We start from the raw sequence: 14841 nt of genomic DNA on the forward strand, positions 1-14841 counted from the left end.
GAAAGAGTGGCATGAAGATCCCGAACCTGTTATCATTTGTCAGCCTCATGTATTCCAAAATGCTCTTTTGTCCTGCTGGCCCAACCTTCTTTTTGTCAACTTCTAAGGTCAGGGACTCTAAGGAATTCCTCAAGTAGTATTGCTCTAGAAGTTTGGTACTAACTTTCCAATATTCTAACTCATTAGTACTTTTTTGTTGCAGTATTAGCGAAATATTATTAATGAAACTTCCTGAGGGCTTCCAAAGAACATAAGGAGAAAAAAACCCAACATATTCTTGATTTCTGTAACCTAGAGGTAGCTCTTAGCAACATGTCACAATGTTTTTCAAGGTACTGCACTGAAATCTATGTAATCCATAACTATCTGGACACAAAATATGAACTAGAGACAAAGTAGTATAGCAGTGGGTTAGAGAACTGTTTTAAGGTCACAGATGCCTTTATAATAACTAAGGTGCTTGGTTAGGTGAATTAAATGTTTAAGCAACTTAGCTGTTTGCTTAAGAATATAGTTTGCTTCCCTTAAAATTATTCACACCTGTAGGCTGTATTTTTTTCTTTCTCCTAGGCTCATGGAACAGATAGAAGTTGGTGTCTTTGTCCTCATTGTAACCAAACTAAGGGTTTGGGTTGTTCATCCAGAATTCTAAGAAGTCTGGTTTCATTTCTCTTCTCATCTAACACAGGCATAACTCATAATTTCCATCACCATGACAGGGCTATGATCACCTTTATGATGGTTGTCAGTTGATCCTGCCGAATCGTACACACTGCATAATAATTACACCTTCCCTCGGGACAGAACTGAAATCCACATTTTTGCCTCCCACTCTAAGCATCAAGCCACAGAATCAGTATCTCTCTCACTCAGTAAATACACAAATGTTTTGTGAGTGGCACACCATCACCAGGAGGGGTTGAATAGCCAGCAACGCAGTGGTTCCACATTGGATCTGTGAGAAAGGCTGAGCATTTTTATTTATATTTGTTCTGAATAAAATGACAAACCTAGGAAACACTTACTTAAGTGTCTATATATGAACAAGAGCTGTAAAACCTATAGGACCATAGGCTAAGTAATGAGGCATAGTGCAGAAATACCCAAGTTAGTGCCAGCCTGACATGATGATATCCATTATGAACTATTCAGAAACACGTGTTTGGTCCCTTGGGCAAAATAAATGTTAGACTACTTTTTTGTCAAGTCTTACTATCCCAATTACTTGCTAACAGAGTGTGTGGGAGCTTAATGAGGGAAGCAGTGCTATTCTGCTGCTCAGCACCTTCTGGAGTGGCTGTGGTTCTACCTGATGCAGTTCTCTCAGTGCAATTCTCTCCTGTGCAGTTCTCATCCATTCGTGTTCATGCTGCAATCCGCTGATTTCAAGCAGTGAACCTCATGAGGTTCAACAAGGCCAAGTGCAGGGTCCTACACCTGGGCCGAGGTAACCCAAGATATGAATACAGGCTGGGGGAGGTCACAATTGAAAGCAGCCCTGTGGAAAAGGACCTGAAGGTACTAGTGGCTCAAAAGCTGGACATGAGCCACCAAGGTGCAGTTGCAGCCCAGAAGGCCAACTCCATCCTGGGCTGTATCAAAAGAAGTGTGGCCAGCAGATCAAGAGAGGTGATTCTGCCCCTCTACTCTGCCTTGGTGAGACCTCACCTAGAACACTGCATCCAGCTCTGGTGCCCCCAGCACAAGAAAGATGTGGACCTGTTGGAACATGTCCAGAGAAGGGCCACAAAAACGATCCAAGAGCTGGAGCACCTCTCTTATGAGGACAGGCTGAGGCAGTTGGGGCTGTTCAGCCTGAAGAAGAGAAGGCTCCAGGGGGACCTCAGAGTGGCCTTCCAGTACTTGAAGGGGGCCTACAGGAAAGCTGGGGAGGGGCTTTTTACAGGGGCTTGCAGTGAGAGGACAAGAAGTAATGGTTTTAAGCTGAAAGAAGAGAGATTTAGGTAGGAGATAAGACATAAATTCATCAGTGTAAGGGTGGTGAGACACTGGAACAGGCTGCCCAGAAATGTTGTGGGGGCTCCAGCACTGGAGGTGTTCAAGGCCAGGTTGGATGGGGCTTTGAGGAACCTGGTCTAGTGGGAGGTGTCCCTGCCCATGCAGGGGAGTTGGAACTAGATGATCTTTAAGGTCCCTTCCAACAAAAAAAAATCTGTGATTCTGTGTGATTCTGTGATTTACTATTAATTTACTATTTAAAATTTTCTTCCAGTTTAAACCTGGCATAAGAAGCATCGTTCCATGTATTCTATTGTTTTGCTAGCCCAGAGAAACAGGGGAGGAAGCAGCCATTTTCATGTGCTAATTAGTATTTTGAAAGGACACTATCTGGTTTATATTTTCACATAATAGTAGTTTTGCATTTCAGAAGAAGTTAGTCCATTATAAATAGATCTCAGTTACGTTGAGGTTTCCAAACATCACACTCTATCTGTAAATACCACTTGGACGTGTGTGTGCATTCAATGCCGTCTGATTTCTATCTGCACTGAGCCTCATCAGGCAAAAAGAGGAAAACCACATTTTCCTGCAGCACCTTACCCCACTGCTCCCCTTTGGTGGAGCCCAGTCATGAGTGCCAGGCAGAGCAGCAGACATTCTCCTCTCCTTTCTGCCTTTTTACTCAGAGGAGCCCCATCTGTTAGGCATGAGTAACACATGCAGCCACTTTCCCTGTAAAATATTGTCATCCTCCCACTCCCAACCTCCCCTTTTATGTAACAAGCTAGTGGCTAAGGGATTTGGTCAAGACCAAGGAAATGCAAGTATATAACTACAGTTACATTAGAAATGTAATTAAAACACCTGTAATCCAGGTATCTTCTGGCCCACTGCCTAAGGACTAAGCTTCTCTAGCTGGGTACACTGCAGGGGAGTCACAGAGGCTTCTGCTTCCTAGCATTGCCACTGGTGTGGGGTGGGAGACCTAATCCTGCCTGAAGACCACGAGACTGAATCTCCCTGGCTGGGGAAGGGATGGAGTCAGTTGTCCCCCATCCAGCATGACCCTGCTGTTAGCTCCCTTCTTACCCAGAGACATCTTGGTGGTTGAGGGGAGAAAAGAGTAAGATGAGAAGAAAGAAGTCAAGCACTTACATACATGGTGAGTTTCTCACTGCCTTGGTCTGGACTGCTTACACACCACATAGCTTTCTGAATTACCTTTGATAGCATCTTGGTCTCTCTGTATACAGTGAGCACAGGCATCTAATGTAGTCTGTGATAGCCTGCTGCGTTGTGGTTAGTGCAATACCTAATGTAGACACTCTGGTGATTTTGCCCACAATATGAGCATACATGTGGTCACAACTCAATAGTCATCACTTCCTTTTTGTTTTTTGTTTTTCATTTTCTTGGATTTCAGATGTGACCTTTATCCATTTCTTAACTGATTTTTTTTGTGCAAAACTTCCTATGTGATTTTAAGGCACTTGGGTTATATAGCATGTTTGTTTCTTCTGCATTTCTTTTGGAATTCCTCAGGCTTCTTTAAGCTTCAAATTTATTTAATTGTGTTAATAGCATTTACTGATTTATTATTTTGATTTAAGTATGCTTGTGTAAAAGAATTGGCGTAAGAAAAATAATGGCTACTGATGTCTGTTTTCCTTAATTTATAAAATTATTTGAAAACCATTTGTGCAAGGTGTTGCTGACCATTTGGATGTAGAATCCTTAAGATTGGAAGAGTCCAACCATAATCCAACTACTACAACCACTAAACTATATCCTGAAGTACCACATCTAAACACTTCTTGAACTCCTCAAGGAATGGCGACTCAACCAACTCCCTGAGCAGCCTTTTCCAGTGCTTCACCATTCTTTCAGTAAAGAATATTTTCCTAATGTTCAACCTAAACCTCCCCTGGTACAAGTTAAACCCATTTCCTTTCGTCCTGTCACTATGCATATGACAGGCATTGGCATAGGTATGTTCTTTTCATGTTATACGTCTGTAATATCAAGAGGTCTGTTGAGAAAAATAGAGTGCTTTGTCTCTATGGCTGTTGCAGTACAAGTAATAATTTACAAATCAGTTTCTATGAAGAAAACACTGTCACTGATACCAGAGAGAAGTAGGCATGGTCATATTGAATAGGATGTTAAAGTCATACAGTACTCAGTTGACAGTATGTGAACTTCATTGTTCCTACTGAAGATCAAAACCTCTTTGCTGCCTATAAGCAATGTTTTGTGGTTTCTAATTTGGCCTCTGCAGGCTGGAAACCTGGCCATTTTGAATCACATGCCCATCACAAAACAGCCATCTGTGGGAAAACAGGACAGATCCTTTTGTTAAATTTAGCAAAAGGAATGCAGTTCTGCCAGTCTGTGAACCCCCTGCAGAGGGACTGTCTTGCACAGGACAGCAGGCTGAATCACTGTGCTTATTCTTACATCAGCTAAGGAGTAGGGGCAGAAGGAACAGACCATTGTGTTGGCCAAGAGAAAATTCTGGCATCTGGCGTGGGCATCTTGACTGCAGACGTGATGAGCAGCAATTAGCACAAGTTCTGGAACGGGATGAAAATTTGGTGGCCTGGGGTTGTGATAAGCCCAAGCAATGGCCAGAAATGACACCTGAGAAATTTGTATCAAGAAGGGACACTGGTCCTTTCCCCCTCCCCTCTCTCAATGAATAAGCAATATGAGCCTGCAAAGGTACCAATCAGAAAATTATTTATGACCTAGCCCCATCTTGTGAATTAATATAAATTAGTCTCAGAATCCTCTGTTTTTCGGAGAAAGAGCACAACAACTGTCCAGATGTGTTGACGGGCCTGAATCCTCTCTTCTCCCCCAGGCAGGGATGCCTTTTGGTGAGGTTTGCACTTCTAACTCTGTCATATGTTTTATTTGGTCTTTACTATCTTACTTATCCTTAAATCCAGGCAGCTAGTGAAATTAGCAGCAGCAATCCAGAGCTTGTCATAACTGTCACATCAATAAATTATCTTAACTTTGCTTTTAAACTGTCTCAGTGAAAGTCCTTGTTGAGATGGGCAAAGTGAAAGTCCTTTTGGTGGGACTCTGAAGGAGCAACTTTGTGAAGCTATCTCAGTGAAAGTCCTTGTGGGACTCTGAGACAGGAATGCTGAATGTAGGTGGATACACCCCCAGCCACCTTGTAAACCTTTCCCCTTTTACATGACACTATCTCATCAGGGTCTTCCTAAAACACAGTGCTCATGGAGCCACTGCTCTGTCAAGTTGGGTGTCCAAGAGACTCCTGGCTACTGTGGATGCTTTCTGCCCATGTTTGAAGCAGGGTTGTATTTCTCCAGCTGTGTAGCATAGAGAGTTTTCTTCTACCATGGAATTTTGTAAGTGACCCTAAATTCCACCGTAGTTGATATAGATGCAATGCAATGTTGCTGTGTCTTTGCCTTCACTTTAGGTGAGATTATTATTATGAACTGTTCAAGATTTTCACTTGAAATTCGTTTGTAAGGTCCAAGTGGGGTAAAGAGTATTTCTCTGCGCCATCATGGGATAAGCTATTTACTTGTGCTCTCATTGCATGGAATTTCTGTTTATTTGAGGGTACAGTAGGGATATTTGGAATTTATATATGGGAGTTAGTTTAAATGTGCAACATTTAAAGGTGGCTGGGAAGTATGTACCTCTTGTTTCTTAGAGTTGGCCCCCTGTTGCATGGAATAGTTGAGTGCTCCTGTCATTTAGAATATGTTCCCTTTCTGATTACCAAGGAGGGCATAAAAAATAGATCACTTCAAAATTTGATAGCTTATTTCTGATTTTGAGTGTTGTAGTTAGGCTGTCAGCATTTCATTATGATTGTCACAGTAGATCTAATTATGTTTATGCCTCTCATAATGGTTAGCAAATATAATTTATTGGAGTTAACTGTTATGGCCTCACTGTTATGCCTCTCCAGTACATTGGAAAATACTTTATTATAAATAGATTATATTCATGAAGGTGGGAAGATTGCAGAGCTATTACTGTGCTGCTTTGAAGATAGCACACTGTCATTGTTCTCAACTCCCTATTTTAACTACCAGTGGCATTTATGTTACATGGCATTCAGAGTTCTTTGCTTACTTTGGTCAAAAGTGAGAGGAAATTTGTGTTGAGTATTTTGTATCTTTACAAGTATAGATTTTTATTATTATTATTATTTTTGAGAGAGAGAGTTGTTGCTAAATAATGATGAAAGCCAAAGCTGGTGAACTATAGATGGAACCTTTGTCACTTAGTAAGAGAAGCTGTTATTATTTAAGAAATTGCAGTGATCTTATGTATAGTGAAAGGTAGAATATAAGGAAGGTTTCAAGCCAAATGCTGGCTTTTCCACAAGATATAGAAGTACTCTAAGGGACAGGGTATCAGGACCTCTTTTTCAGTCTCTGTGGCATTTTTCCCATCCATTCTTGACCAGAAAGTTAGAGACCTCTTAGTTCTTGGGGGGTTGGACTAGATGATCTTTCGAGGTCCCTTCCAACCCCTAGGATTCTATGATTCTATGATTCATCCTTGAACTTTTCTGATATACCCAAGTTAAGATGCCTCCTCCCTGGAAGTTCAAGGCCAGGTTGGATGGGGCTTTGAGCAGCCTGGTCTAGTGGAAGGTATCTCTGCTAATGGCAGGGGGGTTGGAACTAGAGAATCTTTAGGGTCCCTTCCCACCCAAATAATTCTATGATTCTATGATGGAAAAGATACCTCTCCATCTTTGGACTCAGGTGGAAACTATTAGTTCATAGGGTCATAGTTACTTGCAATTATTGCCCTGGGTGTATTTCACAGTAGAAGATCCCCTGAGGCATACTCTGCCCTGGCAGCGTGTTGTTTCAAAAAGTTAGCAGGAAATCTAGTTCACAGAGATGTGTTCTGTAGTGGCAGAAAAGTGCTTCCAGCAGTGTAGCAAATACTGCTTCCCCAGACAAAATTATGATACACTGACAAAAAGACAAAATCCGCTGATTATAAATTGCCTTCAATAGGGTGTTTTTTTTAGCAGTTTAGAATGGTCATAAAATGGTACATTAACTGATATTGTTACACTGAAGTGTTGAGCATGAGTTGAAATTGCAGGAAAGTAATGCAAACTCATAATCAATACAGTATGAGAAATTATCTCTGATATGTTTATTCTAGTTGTCATTTGGACTTAAATTGGGGATGGATTGTTGACTGTCTTATACTAAATCCCTGACATCACTGTATTTAGTCATTCCAACAATATCTGTCTGCAACAAAGTTGCAGAAATGTAATCATGAATGTGCTAAGAACCATCAGAAGTTCTGTCTTCAAAAAAGTGGTCCTAATTCAGACAACAGCTGGGCCACAGGGCTTTTATCAACAAGCCAGAAACCATACACCAGTGCTTTTCATACAAGCACACCTTGCAAAGTACTGTGCTGTACAGGGCTGATTGGCATCTACCCAGACAAAACTGGAGATAACTCCAAACAGGTGGAGGTGATCTCTAATAGATGCAAAAACCTCCTCCAACAGAGAACATAATATATAGGTTTTTTCATAACCATTGAAGATGTTACTTCATTTATAAAAAGATCATAGTAGTCACCTATTGATTTGGAACCGAAAGACTATGAGCTAAATGGAGACAAGCTGAGATGTTTTACTCTCTCTTGGAAATCTTGCAACCTTATAATGATTTATTCAGCTGCTACTGTAAGATAACAAAAACAATCTCTTCACACCTCTTGAAAGACACCATTCACTGTAGAAATCTCTCTCTAGCCAGATCAAATATGCTGTTTCCAAGCAAATGTAAGGCTTGTGCCAGCATAATAGATAAAATGCTGGCAGCGTAACTTGAAGGAACTCTCTAATAAATTAGTTTTTTGTAACTTCCACTGATATCTAAGTTGGTTATCTTCTAATATTTGCTTTGAGTGGGCTAGGTTATCTAATCTGATTTTGATTCATGGGTTGTGCACAACCTTTAAAGGGAAACCTGTTTGAATTACAACCTGGTCTGGCTCTGTAAGTTTCTTGATAGACTTGCACAAATCACCCAGCTTTCTCTGTGGAGTGAGCCCATCGCAAGATCTGAGTGGGAAAATGTGATTCCTTTTCAAGGATGATTTTGCTATTATAAGATTGAATTCTGTTTCATTGAGGAATGAAGACAAGTTTCTACATCACTTGTGAAAGCAGATGCAGTCCATGTGTCTCGAAGGGATTTTACAGCCATCAGGCAGGGTGTTTAGGAGCTGCGAGCACGAGTTCCAAGAAGAGAAGATGATTTTTTCTGGGAAAATCACCTTTCCAGAATTCTTCGGGTTTGAGGAGGAATAGCATTATTTGGATTATTGAGTTCTTTTTAAAAGTGTCTTAACACATAGTAATGAAATTTTTGGTAGGGTACAAGACTGAAGCCAGTATATGAAGGAAACTCAGTTTTCCAGAGCTTTGATAAGCTGAAGTAAATGGAAAAACAGAAGCTTCTCCTGATAATACAAATACCTCAGTACTTCTTAATGCCTCTCTCAGGAACTCCATTTTGAGCAGATTGATTACTAAGTAGGATTAAAGTCTGAAATGAAATTATTTACAGTAGGAAATTAATGGCATAGTAAGATTACCATGTGATGCAGCAGGGATTCTTATCTCTTTTTTCTTACATAAATGGACTAGGGTCTTGTAATACAGTGTTAACAGTATCTCTCCAGGCTGGCATTACAAGAAGTGGTGGAAGTGGTGGAGGTGTAAGAGGCAGGCAAGGGCAGCAGACCAGGGGCAAAACACTCTCGTTAACATTGCATTAATTTCCCTAGCGTTCCGGGGACGTGCACGGCTAAAAACTCCTGCCAGCCTGAAGAGGAACAGCACACCAGTCTACCACATTTTTACATTTCTTAAAGCTAATCACCTTTCAATATTTTCATAACTCTGATTTTCTACTTACCTACAGCTGAAGTTCAAAGTGAAATTGAAAGGATTTTTGAACTAGCAAGGACACTGCAGTTGGTAGTGCTTGATGCCGATACCATTAACCACCCAGCTCAACTAAGCAAAACCTCTCTGGCTCCCATTATAGTGTATGTAAAGATTTCTTCTCCTAAGGTAAATATTTCACTGATATTCATGCTTTTTTGATCTTCTTTTTTTTGGGGGGGGAGGGGGGGGATTTTTTCTCCTTTTTTTGATCATAATTGCAAATAATCTCATGTCCTCATTAAAGTTCAGAGCTATATATTGTTATTACTTCCCTTTGGCTGGTGAAATATTTTTAATGAAAAAAGTATCTTAGCTCTAGTGCTACCCAAACTCATTTTGGAAAAGATGCTGTACCTCCAATGATTTTTTAAATTGGGATTGTGCTATTAGTATCAATCATGTCAGTAATGCTAACAGTTTGCTAAATCAAAATAATATATAAATGAAAGATTTTCACATCATGAATATTAGACTGATTGATAAACTTTAACATCTCTTGCTAATGTAATCTTTTCTTCTGTAAAATACCTGCACAGAACTTGTGAAGAAGCATTTGAGAGAGAAGAATGAGTTTATGGGAAGAGAAATAAGGAGAGCAATTAAAGAATTTCAACTTAGAAACAAACAAAACCAGAAGCAGCAGAGGAAAATAGGAGGGGAACTTTTTAGTGCTCAGAACAGGAAAGGAGATATTGGGAAGCAAATAAAAATTAGCTTGTTCTGGATGTAAACAGCATGGGAAATGCTCCTGAAGCCTACAAGTGAAGAATTTGATCAGATGAAGTGAATAGTTAAAAAATCAAACATTTTAAGTGGTTATAAATGTACATTAAGTCTGAACTTGCTCACTTTTATCAATGTCTTATTTTTCACAGGTTTTACAGAGGTTAATAAAATCTCGAGGCAAGTCTCAGGCCAAACACCTTAATGTTCAGATGGTGGCAGCTGATAAATTGGCACAGTGTCCTCCTGTGAGTTAATGTTAATTTATGTCTCATCTTTGAAAGGTGCCTTTCTTTTCAAGCATGAGGTTAATTACATAATTTTTGGGAATATTTGCCCTCTTCTGACCATGCTTCACTGGTGCTTTTTTTTGCATAACATCTCCTGAGGTGCAGGGAAAAAAACAGTCCTAGTCATAAGCAGTTACTAGGATGTGTACTGGTGCATTCACCACTCGAACAAATGGAGCCTTTGTTTTACTTGATAATTCTTTTGGGCTTATCAGTCTAAAAATTAACCCTGTTCATCTAAAAATGTACCTCACCCCTAAAGATGTGCTTTACCTCTGGTAGTTTAGAGTAAGGCTGGTAGGTTGAGTAGCTCCTCCAAGATGTATGTCACCACAGCCAATCACTGCTGGCACTCTTGGTCACATTTTTCACAAAGGGCTGTGGGGTACCATGTAGCTGAGAGCTCTGCAGTTCTTTTGTTGTGCTCTGAAGCAAACTCTGTCAATTTCTACCTATAAAGTGGAGATGAGACCCCAGATACTTAAATATGGCAAACCTAATTACCTGCACAGTCAACTGTCAAGAGTGTGGGTAAGAGACCAGAAGAGGAAGGTTCAATTCAGTTGCAGGTAAGGAAATTTGCCATAGTTACAAGGCTGAGTGAGGGGCATGTTTTCATCATTTAAGTTCAATGATCTCAGTTAAAAGACTAGTCTCCTCAGGTCCCCAAGAAGTCAAAGAAGAATGCTAGCAACATGAGTAGCCTCTCAAAGCTGCCTTCACAAATACGTCTGTCCCCTTGACCAGTAAGGGAAAGGAGGAAGCTCACCTCCTAACATTAGATGCCTAGAATGAGACCATGTTACTAACTATGTAGCTAATACTTGTATGAAAATTGGAAACTGGATGATCTGCATTAGTTGTGTTTCTTACAGATATTAGTTATTGATCTTGGTTTGTCTTAGTTTTCTCTTAGTGATTCTACGTATGGGGAGTGAATCCCTTTTCTTGCAATTAATTTTTTCCAATAGCTATAAACTTAAATATTTTATCTTTCTTCTGGATATTTGAGTTTTAAGATTTGTTCAAGCTGCCTCTTCTGTCTTCACTAACTGTTTCTGCATCATTAAGTGGAAGTTATGAGGACTTGCTTTAGCAAGTATTAACATTAGTACTAGTAACAATTGCTGTCTTTTGTATCAATTTCATTAAAACAAAACAAAACCCAGAAAACATGAAATGTCCTAACACAAGTATGAGAAACATGGTTCATTTTTAATGAATGGGAAGTGTGGTGATCAATGTTTCTGGCCTGTCTCCCTTCAGTTGATGGTTGTTCTCACTAAAACCTTTCCTTTATTAGGAAATGTTCGATGTAATCCTTGATGAGAACCAGCTTGAAGATGCGTGTGAGCACCTTGCTGACTATCTGGAAGCCTACTGGAAGGCCACACATCCACCTAGCAGCAATCCTCCTAACCAGCTTCTCACTCGCACACTTGCAACAGCCACTCTTCCTATTAGCCCAGGTCCAAATACTAATTTACAGGTACAGTTTTTATGCCATCTTTTCTTTCTTTTCTATCAACTTCTTTGTCTTCTAAAGTCAAATAGTAGTCTGATACTATAATATGATTAATATAACTTACTGTTGTTGATAGAGTAAGAGGTTTTCCAGCAGATATTCACCCCTTTTTAGTATAAAAAGCAAGTACAGGCACATTATTGTTAATGCTATTGTATTCACAGTAGCATGTGTTTGCATATTGACAGGGGGGCTGGTTTTAATTCCAGGGACTAAGCCAACCTGACTGAAAACATATGGTGATGCTAAACAGAATGCTTAAGATTTTATTGTGCCCAGGACACCACTGTGCCAGTAATGTATGCACCAGCCACCACAAGCATTTTTATAGCTGGCCATATGTAATCCAATCAGAGGAAAGAAACTGGGCTAATACTGTGCACGTTACCGCCTCTGGTGACTCTGACTGATTGGTACACTATCACTAGGAGGCAAGTTCCAGCCCCAGAGGCCCTGCATGACAAACTGGGTTATGTACAGAGCCGATCCACAAACATTGGAGGAGGGAATCTGTTCCTGTCTTCCCATAGGCTATAGAGCTGTAGGGATTGAGAATGACTGACTGTATTAGTGAAGTCTCAAGGTCTAAGTGGCCCTTCCAGTGTTTCCCTTGTTCTTTTATTTATTGGCCATTGCTGTGAAAAGTACATACTTCCTTCAAACCAAACTCTTACATAAAAAACAAGTCCCACTGCACGTTGTACAGAAAGACCTTGGGAAGCAGTGTGTTCTGAACAGCAAAGGTGCTGCATAGCGACCTGCAAAAAACAGGCTTCGTTCCAACCTCTGCACTGACTTGCCTGTTGACTTTGGGCATATTTTGTCATCTCTTTTCTCCTTCAGCATTTGCTTTATATAATTGCATTAAGGTTTTCAGCATAAGGGGATTCTCTTCTTTTTATGTGTGCTGCATAGCATTAAACAAGGGTTTTAAAGATACTACTTCATTATAAACAGTGATTGATCCTTGAGGCCAAGAAGATCATGCTGGGACATCTGTCCCAGCCCAAAGAAGGGCTTACTATATCTAAATTTCCATTGAAGTTCCATATATGCCCATAAGTTACGTACATACGTCAATGAGAATTCATAACTTTGGCTAAGAAAAATGCCTCCTTTTAGAAAATCAAAGAAAAAATATATCTGCACCCAAATTAAAATGCCAAAAAAACATTTTGTTTTTACGGTCTTGCAAAACATTTTTTGTATCATTAATTTCCCATTTGAAGGCCACAGACTTGACAGGTTTGTTCTTTAACAAGAAAAATTGCTTCAGCTACCTTGCAGGGTATGTTCTCTTACTTTCAAAAGCAGTTGCAGGAAAAGAGACTGTAAGCTGTAGTTCATTTCTGCCTTTTTTTCTGTTCTCAGAGTTGAAACACCCTGAAAAAATTGTGAGCTGGAAGAATTTCTGAGTATGAAATTCAGTATTGTTGTGTGCAGACTTGCTAGATATACTATTTGCTTTGTAGATGTGTTTATTATTTGCTCACTTTTTTAATGCCTTTTGGGTGTGGAATTATAGTTCACTTACTCATTTTATTAACGACATTATCTGCAGGAACTCTGCAGAGTTTTAATAACACTTTCTGAATGCTGTGCTATCTGCTTACAAATTAACAGATTCTTATTTTAAGGACTAAAAATGAGAATGTACTTACAGTTTCACAGTCTGTTTGTAGGTTTACTAATCCAAAAGTGCAAGCAACAGGGGTCCCTTACGGAACATAGAACTTTTACATTTCTTTTGTTTCATTTTCCTATGATACATTTTCAGCTGATACTTGAAACCTGTCATGGTCTTGGAAGAGAGTGGGTTTATTTTCTAATCACAGTGGCTGAACCCATTCTCTCAATAGCATTAAGACCCTCTATTGGGATAATTTAGTCTTTATCTGTGCTGTTTTTGTGGGCTGCCCTACAGACTAAACCCATGGCACCAGCCATTTGGCCTGGAGAGGACACATCTGCACTGCAAAGCATTTGAGTCATTCCCCACTGGGTCCAATGCAGCCCCCCTTTGCCATGAAATTAAATTGAGGGGTTTTTTTGCAATTTTTCAGTCCCAGGTGTACATTGTAATGAGAGATTTGTCTTGCCAGCTGCCAGAGTGGAATTTTCATAGCATGATGCTGACTGTGTGCATTGCATGGCCCAAGGTGCTTGAAGGCCTCCTGGGACTGTCTGAAATGAAGTTGGTGAAGACCATGCACCTTCTGTCTATCTGATGGAGAGTTTTGGAACAAACTGTTCTGACAACTACTCTCAGCTTTCCTCTTGTAGGGAAATAGTTGGCTAATTCCAAAAAGAAGACTGGAGCAACTTCACATATATATGGTGCAGGTGATTAGGGACCCCTGAATGGAAATAGGGAGCAAGCCCTAAAAAAATCCCTAACACTATTCTGGAATTGTAGACTCTGGTTCTAAATTTATTGCTTCTTCTCCTCCACTTTTTTGTCATAGCAGAGAAGATGCCTCTGAGTTGGTAAAAGCAGCATTCTGTTCAAAGCAGGTTCAAATTTTGAATTTGTTTTCAAACCACAGCAATGACAGATTTTATTAGTCACAATTATAAATTTAGGTACAAACTTATTTGTCATTTAACCACATGAGAAGGAAAGGATTTAACGTGTGTACCCAGTTTAAGTGCCTTAAAAACAGTTCTGATTTTGAACTAGTAAAAATATGTTCACTTTTTAAAGGCATTGCTTTAGACTCTTTAGCTTTTTACTTTATTTATAATTCACTTTTGTGTAGTCACATTTGTTCTCCATGAACCCATCTATTTGTGTTTATAATTTCTACATTTCTTTTCCAGCAGATCAGAATTATCTTAAGAATCATAAAAACAAGACAAAAAAAGAAATTTGATTTTTTTTTTTTTTACCTTGTTCTCACCTGTTTCATTTATTCAAATCAAGAACACATGGAGCAACACAGCTAGTCTCTGGGAAGTTTACAGTACAAAGTGTTTTCTAAGAGAATGTATATTTGTCAAATTTATCAAATTGCTGATAAAAAATATATTGCTTTTTATAAATTTCTGATCAAATACAGATTTGGTCACGTCCAATTTCCTGTCATTTTACTTTTTGAGTTGCTAGGAAACCCACGTGCCAGGATCTGTGACTGAAGGACAAAATTTCCTGGTTCCCCTAGCTTTTTTCCAAAACATGCACAGACAGAAAGCAGATATATTCATGAGCTGCCCTGGAGGCAATCCTTGTTTTTAGACAGTTCTGAACATAGGAGGGCAAAACTTACAGTAACTTTGGTAAACTCAGAGTAGTCTCACAGACAAATGACTGTATAAGCCTGTAAAACCTACTTTAATACTGTGCCAGT

At 39.6% G+C, this 14841-nt stretch overlaps 1 protein-coding gene across 2 annotated transcripts in view; it reads left to right on the plus strand.

Annotated features, from left to right (window-relative positions):
- CACNB2 (calcium channel, voltage-dependent, beta 2 subunit) overlaps positions 1-14841 on the plus strand; it is an 86577-nt gene that overhangs the window by 69896 nt on the left and 1840 nt on the right. For both annotated transcript variants that reach the window (XM_010006949.1, XM_010006950.1), the window contains exons 10-12: positions 8931-9082; positions 9832-9927; positions 11273-11458. In XM_010006949.1, the coding sequence (XP_010005251.1) occupies positions 8931-9082; positions 9832-9927; positions 11273-11458 (434 nt within the window). The remainder of the gene's footprint in view (positions 1-8930; positions 9083-9831; positions 9928-11272; positions 11459-14841) is intronic.

The sequence above is a fragment of the Chaetura pelagica genome, unplaced genomic scaffold, assembly GCF_000747805.2.
Source record: "Chaetura pelagica isolate M959 unplaced genomic scaffold, ChaPel_1.0 scaffold17, whole genome shotgun sequence".
NCBI lineage: Eukaryota > Metazoa > Chordata > Aves > Apodiformes > Apodidae > Chaetura > Chaetura pelagica.